We start from the raw sequence: 13325 nt of genomic DNA, 5'->3' as shown, positions 1-13325 counted from the left end.
CATTGGAAATCTGTAATCCGCAATGTTGTGGTCAATCAAGTGTCTGGGAACCAAATGAATGAGCTTGGCTTTTATTTATCATTGACATAAACATAGGAAGGTGTCATAAACAACTAAACTGTATCAATAACTGCCCAGTGCTTCTGACAAGCAATTCAAAGAACATCATAAGTAAACATTTATAGAGAACACAAGAAAAGCATGGAAGAGTTTATAGCGAAAAGTGTTCATAGCACATTAGCCAATTATTGGCAGTAAAAGAATTCACACAACGCTACATAGATGAGAATTTACTATGATTGACTGCGACCTTTTTCATTAAACTGCAGCTTGGACAGAACATCAGATACATCATCTAGTTCTTTATCACAGTGATTGTGAAAGGAATTAAACATCACCGTTGTTGTCTTCGCCAGCGATCGAAGATCTTCCAACGACCTTGATCGGTGTATATCGCTACATAGCTTTGGTTGCGGTGATGGCCAGTCGTCAAACAACGAAACTACCCGATTAGATTTACTTCTGGTCATAACTTGAGTTCTCAACTCATTACTACTTTCACATTCACCACTAGCGGAACTACAAGTTCTTTTGTGGTAAGTTTTGGGAGATGACAAGCATCGGTTAGAGAGTTGGTATGGCTTGCGACTACGCTTCAGCTTAGAATTAGCTTTCATTTGAGCTAAGCGGCATTGGTCAGATACACCGCGAGTTACATGCGCTGTAGAAAGTTTAAATGTTTCGTATTTGTAGCTAGATATTGCTGTCACGTAACATGGGCTTATGTTGACAATCTTACAATCTTCCGATTGATTAGGATCTTGAGTTTCCGGCGTATTCATAGAATTGCAGGGCATGACTACACCACTAATAGTTTTTCCAAATAGATCGAAGTCTTTCCATTTAGATGATTCAATATTGTTGTTAAATTCAACTGACATTGGCAGATCATCAGGCTGTAGAATGTTGTGAGATTCTTCCATCAAGTTCCGTTGGGCATTGTAATGATCTATAAATATATACACGTGCATATATTGACTATCGGCATTTCTTGTACAACTAAGCACATTTCCCAAAAATAGTAACCGCAACAAAACATTGAAACATCTCATAATAGGCGAGTTAAACAATATAACACTTTAAAAACAAAACAGCCCACAAAACCATCACAAGATCTTAGTTTTAATTGAAATTTGACTTCCTGTATTCATTCCAACCATTCAATTTGCAGCTTAGCACTTTTAAGATCGCCAATTGACAGTAATTGCCGAGACTGACACATAGCCTCTTTGATTCAAACCTAACAAAGGTGTCAATTTGAGTAAGCCACATTTCGAAAACGTGAAAAAGTAATTAATTTTTCTAATGAAGTAATTATATTAATCTGAAGTTAGAAGCTGCTAGACCCTTCAGCCACAAACAACGGTCTGTTGTTCTGATTAAACGTCTTTCATTTTATTGTTATTTGATCTGTAACATATAACTAGAATAATCCAAATTATTGCGCGAAAATGCCTTTAAATTGGTTTGCAGCTCAGTTGAAATGATCTGCACCGATTTGGTTGCTACTCTACAAAAAGGGATTTCAAATAATTTCGAACCGATCTGCCTCAAACTTGCTAAATATAATTGGCCTCAACTTTACATTAAGACCATCAACACCAATAGTTTTTTCCACGACTGCTAGAGTGAAACACAAATTGGTAACTCGATAAACTTGAGACACAAAAATACCACCGATTAGTTGCATGCTCTTAGGTAAGTGTAGGCTATAAATCACATACTTTCACAAGTTGCCAACACACAACTGATGAAGTTTTAGTTATTGTTAAGAGCTTTTTATCAGAACTGATCAAGTTTGATAAATGCAAAATCATTGGAAACATTGCAATGCATAATATGTAATTTGAAATAGTATCTCGATTAGTTCTTACAAGATCAAAGTAATACAGTTTTGATTTAATAAGCATAAATGCAATTTAAAACAAGACATTTACTTTGTCAGGCTTTTAAAAAAAAATTAGACGTAAAAGCATCCAAATGAACAGGGAATTATAACTTGATTGACTTGGTTTCCAAAATCTGAGAGCTTCACTTTTTACTTCCTCGATCATCTACATTAAATCATGAGACTCAGGGTCTCATATTTTACATATGGACATAGAGTAACTATCGGTCTATTAAACAAACTATTTGCTGCAAGGTTGTGTTGGTAATGTATTGTATAAGATCTAAGATTGTAGTGACTTTAACATACACCCACTTGTTGATATTTAAGTATTACCTCTTCTGCCAAATTCATATTATGGATTAAGGAGTGACAATTCAAAGAATATCTGTTTATGTTGGACTACATTTGTCAAACACTCCAATGTTGCCGTAGTTTAAAATGCCTTGAAATTCATGCTATTGGAACCTAACTGGCTTTTGTAGTTTGTTGAGCTTACTCGACAACTCTGTTTCATGTTGGTATTTTAGTTTGAGAGACAGTAGCAAAGTTTGGCCTTTATAACAGTGGTTGTACAATAGTTTGCGATATGTTATGGCATAGTTGGACAATACTTATGCGACTACACCTCATACAATACTCTAAAGGATACCAGCAATTATGAAACTGATGCGCAATTCTGTATGATCAATCCTTGGCAAAAAATTTAAAAAATGGATGAAACCTAAAGTGGGAATGGCTTTTTGCAATAATATAGAGGTATTTTGACAGAAGATTGTTAGAAAAGGTTTGGGAGACTTAATGAAATAGGTCCATAGGTGCAGTTAAATTGGCACCTGTATCAAATATGATAATAGATCTGAAAAACGTAATAGACTTACCAAACAAGAATAAGAACTATAAAATATAAGGAAAATACTGTGATTTCCGTAAATTGATACCTTTTTACATGAAAATCTTTGATCAGAACAGTATGCTCCTATTGAAACCTTTCATTGAAACACAGCTAAACCACACAAAAAAGGAGTTGTACAACTCTAAATAGTGTGGTGATGGTATAAAATCAGCAAAAAAACAAATGTACTTGTAATTTAACTGCTAAGTAATGCATTCTGACGCTTCTCCAATTTTGTATAATATGAAATGCACATAAAATAGTTTGCAAACGTAGCCAAGCTAATGCAATGTAAACATAACCAAAATTAAAGGATTTTATTTGGTACAGCTTTATAGGATTACATGTATTGCATAACCTTGCATGGTGAAAATTTCCCGTTGAAATAATGTGAAAACCGAAAACAACCAAAAACTTAACATAATATTGATACTGGATAGGTTAAGGCTAAAACAGGTTATTGGAGCTACAATTAACTTTTAGACTACATCGTATCATTGTACGGATTTTTCTTGTTTCAACAAAGGTGATAAAGGCATTTGAAAAATAGTAAAATATAACCTAAACACATTCAGTTTAGTATGCAGGATTACATGCTTTTTAGAACGTGGCTATGGTGAAGCTAAATCAAACAATTACTATTGCTGTTTAGCCAAGGCTTGCCTGGTGGCATTGAAATGTGATACATCTTAGCTTATTTGTTGTTTAAAGAATAGAGAAAGCATAATATTATTATGCTTTATTAGTTATCTTGAGGTGTTGACTGATGTTCTAAAAAAAGAATCAAGGAGATTGACCCACTAGAAGCTGAGATATAGACAGCCAAACACAGGTCTACCTAATAAAGAATCAGAGGAAAACCCTTCGAAAATCCCGAAAACTGTGACGTATGAAATCGACTTAATGGTCATGTGCCGGAGTTGCGCACCCTTACCGCCGTTATGTATAATGATTGTTTTGGCTACGAGATGTGAAACGCTTCTCGCGATAGTAAATAATTTACATACTAGCTCTGGTTTCTCAGGAAAATCATCCAAACATTGTGTGGTAAAGGCATTTGCCCACAACCCCTCGCCATGATTTTTTAAAGCAGAAGAGCAGATTTTGACTATTGTGCTTCAAATTTTAACTCGATCTCCACGGATATGCTCCGAAGATCATCTGTTCAACGAACGGCGCGTGTATAGTCTATATGCGATATCCGCGAGTTGCAGTTTGTTTAGAATAAGAAATAGGAATGGGCTTTTTGTTCCTTCATCATTTTTTTTACTGTGTATCTACTGCAGCATTCAGTTGATTTTCATGATTATCGTCACTATTAACAGACTGGAAGTTCACTACAGCCATAATCTTAAAAAGACTAACTTGACCGTGCTGCTCTTGCTATAAGAAAAGAAAACGATAACTTTTGCTTTGATTTTTCTATTGATCTATTATCTTATCTATGATTATTTTTTATGATTTATATAATATTCATAATGCATATTATACAAAATAATAATATAACTGCGTATAGAATAAATGATGTAACTAATATAATTTGTAGAAAATTCCAAATGATAACCGAGATTGATGATTGATTCTATTTATTAGCTATAGCTATAGTTAAAAAATCTGAACAACGCTAAAGATGAGTCTGAATATGGAAGCTAAGTAGGAGAACAACAAAACTGAGCTGAACTAGCAAGATAGCGAAATGTTGCGAAATAATTGATGCGTGTAATTATTTTATGCTAAAACTAATCTACACGTCAGAGGGACTGGTTCGGAATTCTAGGAGCGATGATTGTTAGGCCCAATTTGATTGTTCTATACTTCCAAGGATTAAACCAATTAAAACGCCGTGATTGTTATAGGAAAGCGCATTAGTTGGCTTAATTGACCAATGGCACACAAGTCGATTTCATACGTCATATATTGATGATTACCAAAACACTTTTGTTTTTTGGTAGACCTGTGTTTGGCTGGCTATATCTCAGCTTCTGGTTGGTCAATCTCCTTGATTCTTTTTTTAGAACATCAGTCAACACCTCAAGATGAATAATAAAGCATAATAATATTATGCTTTCTCTATTCTTTAAATAATGTAGCATCGCTAATACTACTAATTTTTTCGCTAATGTTATTAGTTCTTACCAAAAATTTAGTCTTGATTATGATGCTGAACAAAAACGGGCATGTAATCATCAGGAAAACTGCTTATAAATTAAAGAGCAATGACTGGCACTATGGCGCACCGTTTGAGCCTACAAGAGAGATGGTCAGTATGCCTCAAAAGAGTTTCAGAAGTTTATGTTCTGTGGCATTCGACAACCTTTCATATGCCAAACAGCCTGCGTTTCTACAAGTACATGTATATAGGGTACCTCAGATTCTCAATTTTATTTAGTTTATCGATCATTTTTACAGGATGCGCTTGCAGTGACTAAACGGACAATTTGGGAAATATTAAAAGGAGTAAGCCATTTCATATTTTTAAGTAAGCCATGTTTGAATGATATATAGCTATTCTCATTATAAAAATAATACCACTTCAGCTGGTTTTTTATTACAAAAAAGTATGGTCACCATATCTCCTTTTTCTTTTGGCTACTGAAAATTCAGTCTTACCAACCAAATCAGTGGTTATCAACAAAAGTTGCACATGATCACCAAAATTGTAGCCTTGTAAGATAAAGACAATTAATGTGTGTTACTTTCCTAAGTTTCCTTAGCAGACATAAATAATCCATTAATGGCATGCCTCACAAGAACGAGGCGGATGATGACTCAATCTAGGAGTGCTTCAAGAATCCATTTTACATGTCATTCTTAGTGGTTAACCCCAGAATTGGCCAGGTAACAACAGTGATTTACAAACATATAACATCATGGCAAATATAGCCATCACTTACTTTCATATATGCGATATCTTTGTCAATGGGTGTGTGCCATTTTCTTTTATAATCTTGTTCACAAGACTGAATTGCTAATAGAAACAGAAATAACAATATTGGCACTACATTACTACAATAGAACAGAGACCAAGAGACATCAACTCGCGATATCTAACAAGTATAACATGAATACTTTTTGTCTTTCACAAAACTTGCTGGAAACAATTTTGTGGTTAATGTCTTGAGATTTTCTTAATTAGTAGCTTGGTGAAAGACCTGCAAGTTGGTGTGAGCCCGAGTGTGTCTTGACAGTAAAAGTATTGGTTAAAGAATTATTGTCACAGCCTGAAATCAATTAGACGCAATCGCTGAAGTCTTACTTCTTTCATGTCTTTTTAAATTCATTTGATCACATTGAACTTCAGGACACCAAATCAATATTCTTAAAAGCTCTGACAAAGCAGACTAATTCACGAAACTCTACTAGCCTCTCATCCAGCCATCTCACCTCAGCAGATGCTTCGCGCATTTGTATTACTTATTACAACTTCAACAAGCTGTGATGAACATAGACACCTAAGGTTGTTTTTTTGTGAGAAAGCACACAAATCAGGCATTTGCTTTATGACCATGTTATTTGCATTTGCAAATTTGATAAAAAAGAAAATTGTACTAAATCATAATTCAGCTGTATGAACTACACAATAATGTTATAATAAATGATGATTATCAAAGCAAACTATCATGTATCTAAAATTAATTTCAGGGTGAATGAGAGTATATTTGCTTTTTAAGCTACTTACTGGAAACATGTAGTCTTTACCATAACATTAAGTAAAGTTAAGCTATCATTGCTATGGTATTTTTTTATGCTGTGCTAAAACACATTAAAATTGGTAACCCACTATTGATACCCATATAACAATAATTGACAAATGACAAATTTGTTCAATTTTTTTTATAGATAAAACGACATATTTATTTTGAGGGCTTACACGCAAGCTATTTATATGGTAGTACTTTTTAGAGAAAGCTGTGAATGTTTATGAAGCTTAATTGCTCTGTGATTATTCATTAGCTATTGTCAAAAACAAGTTTGACAGTTGCTGGTTCTCTCTATTAAGAAAAAGTTTGTCAGAATATCGGAACCAATGTAGGTAAAAATAAACAACAAACTCAATTACAACCTATTTGCGAAAATAAGCATCTACTGACATATTGTCTTGCCCTAAATACCCAGAAAAATCACCGTTACCTTAGATCTTACAAATAAACCGAGTATATACTCCATTTAGAAATATTTCAGTGTTCATTTCAGTCTGTTACACAAAGATTGTATAATAAAGTTATAGCCTACATTTGCTTCAAATGTTACCTTTATTTGCACCAGGTTCATAGACTAGGTACCTGCAAGAATATTAAATATGCGGCACCTTCTATCAAAAAATCTTTAGCAAAAAATTATTTACCATTGTGAGCTAGCTCAATATTGAATATCTTTGTACTTGTAAATTTATTTATGACCAAGAAATGAACCGTTTTTAATAGCAAGATTGTATGTGTCAGTACTGTACTCACATAATCCCAAGTCAAAATGCCAATGATGAAAACAAGATTATTAAAATACACATTCTACTGACTTACTTATTTCAATAAAGTTTACACATGTATTCAATGGCAATGGTTTTTGTGCGTTACAGCCAGCTACCATTGTAAATAGCCATACATGACGCGTTGGTACGGTGGTGCCAGCTAGCTGACATAAGTATACATTTAACAAAACAATGATAACTATTTTTATTAATTTGGATCAGCCACAGAACATTCTGAACACTCACAAATAAAACATTACGTTTTAGCATAAAGCTATCAACTGAGTCAAAGTATGAATATCGGTAGTGAATAATGTGAAACAGCACGTTTTTTCGTTTTGAACCGTTAATCATTTTTAATTTGCTACGCAATCCTAGCCCTTTGATAAAAAATACAACCTATAGTTATTTGTTGGTCACGCAGGTGAGCAATCACCGTGGACCTATTTGCCCGACTGTTGATAAAGACGCGAACGACAAAAACACAAAAAATTTTGGCCTACTCGCCAAGAGGCTTTAACGGAAACTATACCGCAAAGAAAATGTAATAGCAGTCTTGCATATTGAAACTCATGTCAATTTCAAACTAGATTTTATCTAATTAAATAAACAATCGTCAACTTTTGCAGCATCTCGTTAATTATAAGTTTAACCTTTACAACGAAATCTTAAATATATATATATTAGAGCTTTTAAAGACGTTATTATGAGAATAATGAAACGTTTGTAAACAACGATGTCTATTTACGCTTTCGGTAAGCTGAGTGGCGCCAGCGAGAGGTTACTTGGGAAATCCATAAACACAAAGAACGTAATGTTGTACATGTGCATATGACGGTTGCCCAAATGCGCTGACAATGAAAAACTCCTACCTGCGGTATATTGTCAGTTTCCAAACGCTATTTATTGAGCGGCCTTTCTAAACATTACTGTTAGTTTCGTAAAACAACATCCGTTTCGTTTGAGATAACAGTTTAATAAGAGTACCAGACAGCAGCATTAAAAGTTGACGCTAGTCATCTATCAGTGCATTATGTATTTATTGACATATCCTATAAAAGCATTAGGCTACATCTTGTTACAGGGATGTGCAGATCTGCCAACCCAAGAGTGGGGCAATGCGTGAGATTTGGTTATGGGGCAATTGATGTATCAATGATAGTATATATAAAATTGTGGAAATTGGGGCAAAAATCTCACACATTTTCATTTTTTTTTTGGGTGATTGCGTGAGTCTCACGCCCAATGCGTGAGAGTTGGCAGGTATGGGGATGTGCTGTTCAAAGCTTATTGTTCATCAAAGATGCCGCAACATGTGAAATTACCTCGATTCTCTTGTTACACCATAATACTGGCATGATGAATACGGATGGTTTTTCCATCCTATTTGCATCATATTTTACGATAACATTTTCCGTATAATTCATCGCATTGTTTGTAGATATCATGATGTAACGATTGTAGTTAGGCTAGTAATTACATAGATAGTCTGCGGTGTGTTATTGTCCTATTCGAAAATTATGCAATAAATATTAGAATTATCGGGGAGGTTCAGTGTTTAAAAAGACTGATGGCCAGATTATTTTACTTGTTTGTTTCAGTCGTAGATCATGTTAAATATAAACACTCGCAAAGTATTCCACAATGGAAGAAAGCGTCTGTAGTCAGTAACCGCTTATATATCTCTGTAGCCGTCCTCATGATCGACTCATATAGGTCCTCGTGCTTGAGGTGTGATCTCCCAATGCTGAGCTGGCACTCGTAACTCGAGTTTCTACAATACGATCAGGCATGCATATACAACATGCCCTCTCTTTTCAAGTTGGTTAAACTGGCGTAACGCGTAACATAACTAACGAGCCTGAAACGCTAGGAAAAGACACTGTAGAGAAAAAACATACCTTTTCATGTTCTTTGTGATGCGTTGAAACTCTTCCTTACAAACAAACCGGTTTTCCTGGTGTAGGAGTCTATCGTCGAGGCCGTCGGCGTCCATACTCATCATTACCAATGAACTTAGTTCAGGAGTTAGCATCTTCCAGTGTTAGGGATTTCCATGGCCACCACCTTTTCACCATCACTTTCCACATCAGCCTCTCCCTCACCTGGGTCTCTATCACCTGCAAACTCAGCTTCGCCAGAGCTAGGCTTCTTAGCCAGTACCTCCATAGACAAAGCCTCCGTACTCTCATTTGACTGAGAGTCCAAGTGAACTTGACTTAAATCTAGTTCACAGTCATCAGCAGTCTCAGGCTGATCCTGCTGCGCAAGCTCACTCGTGTCAACCTCATCGAACCAGTATTTCTGCGAGCTGGTATTCAAATCATTGGCCTCATTGACCCTACTGATGTTGCCACCAACGCTGTCCTCACTGACATGACAAACCACTGTACTAGCTGGTGCGTCATGGCTTTTGTTTGTGTTGCCACTTGCAAATGCCTACACTGCCCTTAGCACGTCCACCACCCATACCAGCCTTGGCAGCGGCACCTGATACCTTCTGGGCAAACTTTTTCAAGTTATCCAGGGCCTCAGACATCTGGCGATTAGCATTAAGCTGGCGAACCAGGTCGTCTTCCCCTTCTTGAAACTTGGCAAGAGTCCTGTGGTAGGCAGCTAGGGCCTCTTCTTCTTCTGTTGATGTCAGCTTTCCTGTCACCAACTTCTTCCTGCGACAAAAAGTCAGAATGGATATTAGCCAAGAATAACTAAACCTTGTTGACCACAGGTCAGCTAACTACCTTACCATCCACCACGGCCACATAGCTAATGCTACGGGTTGGCATCTTAGGCTTAGGGGCCGTCTCCTCAGAGCCGGTGCTAGCTTTACTCTTTTGCAGTAGCCTCCTTCCCTTCCGGGTGAAAAAGGCTCCTCTTGCCAGGCACTTGGACATCAGGTGCTCTACTTTCCAACAATAGCTGCACACAGACTTCTGGCATTCCTTCGCCCATTGTTCCTTTTCACTGCACTTCTTGCAATAGTCGCTAGGGCAATCTATTGTGTAGTGGTTCCTCCTGCCCCTGCAGAACCAGCAGCACAGCTTGTCATCTTTGCCACAGATCTGTCTGGCCTTCTCTCTAGGCTTTTCTGCAGTCTCCTCGCCGGCTTGGCCGGTAGTTTTTGCGGGTTGTGTATTCGTTCCCTTTCTGTCACCATGCTGATTTGTGTCGTCAGGCTGATCTCCTTCTCTGGGTCCTCTACCTCAGATAGAGGCATCTGACATCAGTGTAAATAATAGTTCAATAAAGTATCTGAAATCATAATAATATGTACGCATAAGTGTTAGTGAACATACAGTAGACGCTCCTACGATGTAAGCAATCCGTTCCAAGAACGTATACGTTATAAGGAATTTACGTTATGAGAACAGTAAAATACATGTAAATTGCCTAATCCGTTCCAAGATCTTTTCAAACTCACCCCTTTGGCAATGTTGGAAGGAAAATCTTCATTTAACTCTTAATTTGTGAGCTGTACTGTAACTGCAGAATTATTGGTTTGCATGAACAACTTTTTTTCCTTTTTATGATAAATCTCACTAGTTTTATAGACCATGATTGCGGTAAATTTACAACAAGTTAATAGGGACTGCTCATTTTCGACGTTCATTTACAATGATTCGCTTACAACGATTCACTTATTTTTTCTGAAAAGCAGTCTATTCTGCTAAGTATGACTAATAACAAATATTTCGTACATCTACAATAAGACAAAAAAACGAAATCTTTTTACTATAAAAAGCAGTTCTACCTGTTCGGCGTCTATCCCTATCCAGAAGTCAAGGTTAGGATAAAGATCAATTTTCGACGATACTCCAACTCGTGACATTAAGACTGGTAGACCAACGCTCTAACACTTGAACCTATTGATCACCTTTGTATTTATCAATGATGCGCAGCTATTCTATTTGCCTTTTTGCTGACTCATTTAATAATTTACAACAACGAACTAGAATGTCACAAACGTTATATATAATGATATGCAGAAGGTATCTTTTCTTTTGCGATTGCGGCAAAATAAACTAACAATCAGATCGAATTTGAAAACTCGCCCCACTTGACACTTTGTTATATGGAATTTTTGACGTTGTGGGAAGCAAAAACTTCACAGAAAGTTTTTACGTTATCTAGAATTTCCGTTATAGGAGGTATACATTATAGGAGCATCTACTGTAGTCAGGATTACAGTTGCATCTCACTTGTCTACCACTCCTCGTAACCACACCACCATCACCAACATTCTGACTGGTTAAGCCAGTTAAAGTGTCATCCTCCCTCATTTCTGAGGGAGGTGTCACATTCCCGCTTTGTCCTACCAATCGGCAGGTCTTCCATATCATCACTCTCTATACTCTCCCATTCAGGGTGAAGCACAAAAAGGTCATTCCTATTTCTATGAATCTCACTCTGTCTGGCCCGCATTCAATAACTATCAGAAGAGTTATCCTTTCGTTTCTGGGTCTATAGGTGCCCTAACAAAGACCGGCTGACCTGGGCTCAGTTTACTTAACAAAAAAACTCCATATTTCTTATCCCATCTACATTTTAAATTCTTCATAGGAGAATTCTCTAATTCCTCAGACTGACCATAATCGACCTTTCTCATATGATATACTCAATTTAGATGTTACTGGCCTATCAAATATAAGCTCGCTAGGGGTGAACTTGTATGGCAGTGGAGTAGTACGATAAGCCATTAACTGTGCATCTTCGTCAGTAGTTTTTCTCCATAAAGGCTTGACAGTTTTTACAACACATTCGGTCATGCCAGAACAAGCGTATCTAGGACTGCAAGTGACTAAAGGACCACTCTGCGATAGATTGCTATAGCAACTATTGCAGGAGGTGCGGTGGAAAAGGCATTGGGCGAAGGAATGTCAGGAGTCTGCGTGCAGCTACTGTGGAAAAGTAGGGAACCTGATGTCCAAATGCCTGGCAAGAGGAGCCTTTTTCACTTGGAAGGGAAGGAAGATACCGGAAGAGAGTAGCACCAGCTCTGAGGAGACAGCCCATAAGCCCAAAATGCCCACCCATAGCATTAGCTACGCCGTCGCAGCAGGTGGTAAGGTAGTTGAGCGACTTGTGGTCGACACGGTTCAGTCATTTTTGGCTATTATCCGGTCTGATTTTTTGTTGTATTAACTTATACATTGCCTTTGTGAAATTCTGTTAATTTCAACATTTTCACCATTACTTGAATTAGAACTTCAATAACGACTGGCTCCTGTTACTTTAAATTTATTTTTAGGAGCTTTTGTTGAAATTTATAAAACTTTAATTTTACTAGTTTTACATCTAGCCCTTTCCAATATGGCGTCAGATTCTTTTGCGAGCTTTCTGGCCATCAAAGTATTTGTTTTAGTTTTTCAACTTTAACTCTGTCTGTTGCATTAATTGCCTATCTAGTGAACCTGCTCGCAAGCCATTAACAGCTATTGCGAGAGCAAATTATTTTCTTACATCTTAATTACCACCAAAATTAACATTTCTACCGAGTTTATCAACTCAAAGCAAGTAATCACTTTCCTTTTCACCAGCTATTTGTGAAACTAACAAATTTGATTGTTTTTATGTATATATTTTCATCAGTACCATAAATAGTAACTAAATGAGCCATAGCCTTCTCATAAGTAGAATTTTCATTCTGCATACGAAAACCAACAAAACTTAGAGCATCTATACCATCACTACCTATTGCGTGTGATAACGCAAGAGGTTTCATACGGCCACTAAATTTATTGTTGCCGTTTTCATCCTTACCCAATTTCATACCAACCATTTTCCCTACAATTTGAAAACTATCAAACCATCTTTTTTATACATCATTAACATCACCACTATCCAGTTTTAACGAGGGAAACTTATTAGAATTAAACGCCATAATTGACGCGCAAAAAGAAACAACATGAACACAACACAAGTGTTGAAAGCACCACCAAAACTACACTTAGCACCACTACACTGAAAATACTAAAAGCACTGAAACCACACACCAAACACTTATCGCGAGGTAT

At 36.6% G+C, this 13325-nt stretch overlaps 1 protein-coding gene across 1 annotated transcript; it reads right to left on the bottom strand.

The window, feature by feature from the left end:
• Positions 1 to 55: 55 nt before the first annotated feature.
• Positions 56 to 7772, bottom strand: LOC137408671 (uncharacterized). Its single transcript, XM_068095257.1, has 3 exons — positions 7711 to 7772; positions 5738 to 5811; positions 56 to 1009 (listed from the first exon to the last, which is right to left on the bottom strand). The coding sequence occupies exon 3, from the start codon at positions 981 to 983 to the stop codon at positions 294 to 296; it is 690 nt and encodes a 229-aa protein (XP_067951358.1). The 5' UTR covers positions 984 to 1009; positions 5738 to 5811; positions 7711 to 7772; the 3' UTR covers positions 56 to 293.
• Positions 7773 to 13325: the final 5553 nt, after the last annotated feature.

Source organism: Watersipora subatra, chromosome 1, assembly GCF_963576615.1.
Source record: "Watersipora subatra chromosome 1, tzWatSuba1.1, whole genome shotgun sequence".
NCBI classification, from domain to species: domain Eukaryota; kingdom Metazoa; phylum Bryozoa; class Gymnolaemata; order Cheilostomatida; family Watersiporidae; genus Watersipora; species Watersipora subatra.
The sequence above is the reverse complement of the archived record's forward strand: the minus strand, read 5'-3'. Positions and strand labels throughout refer to the sequence as shown.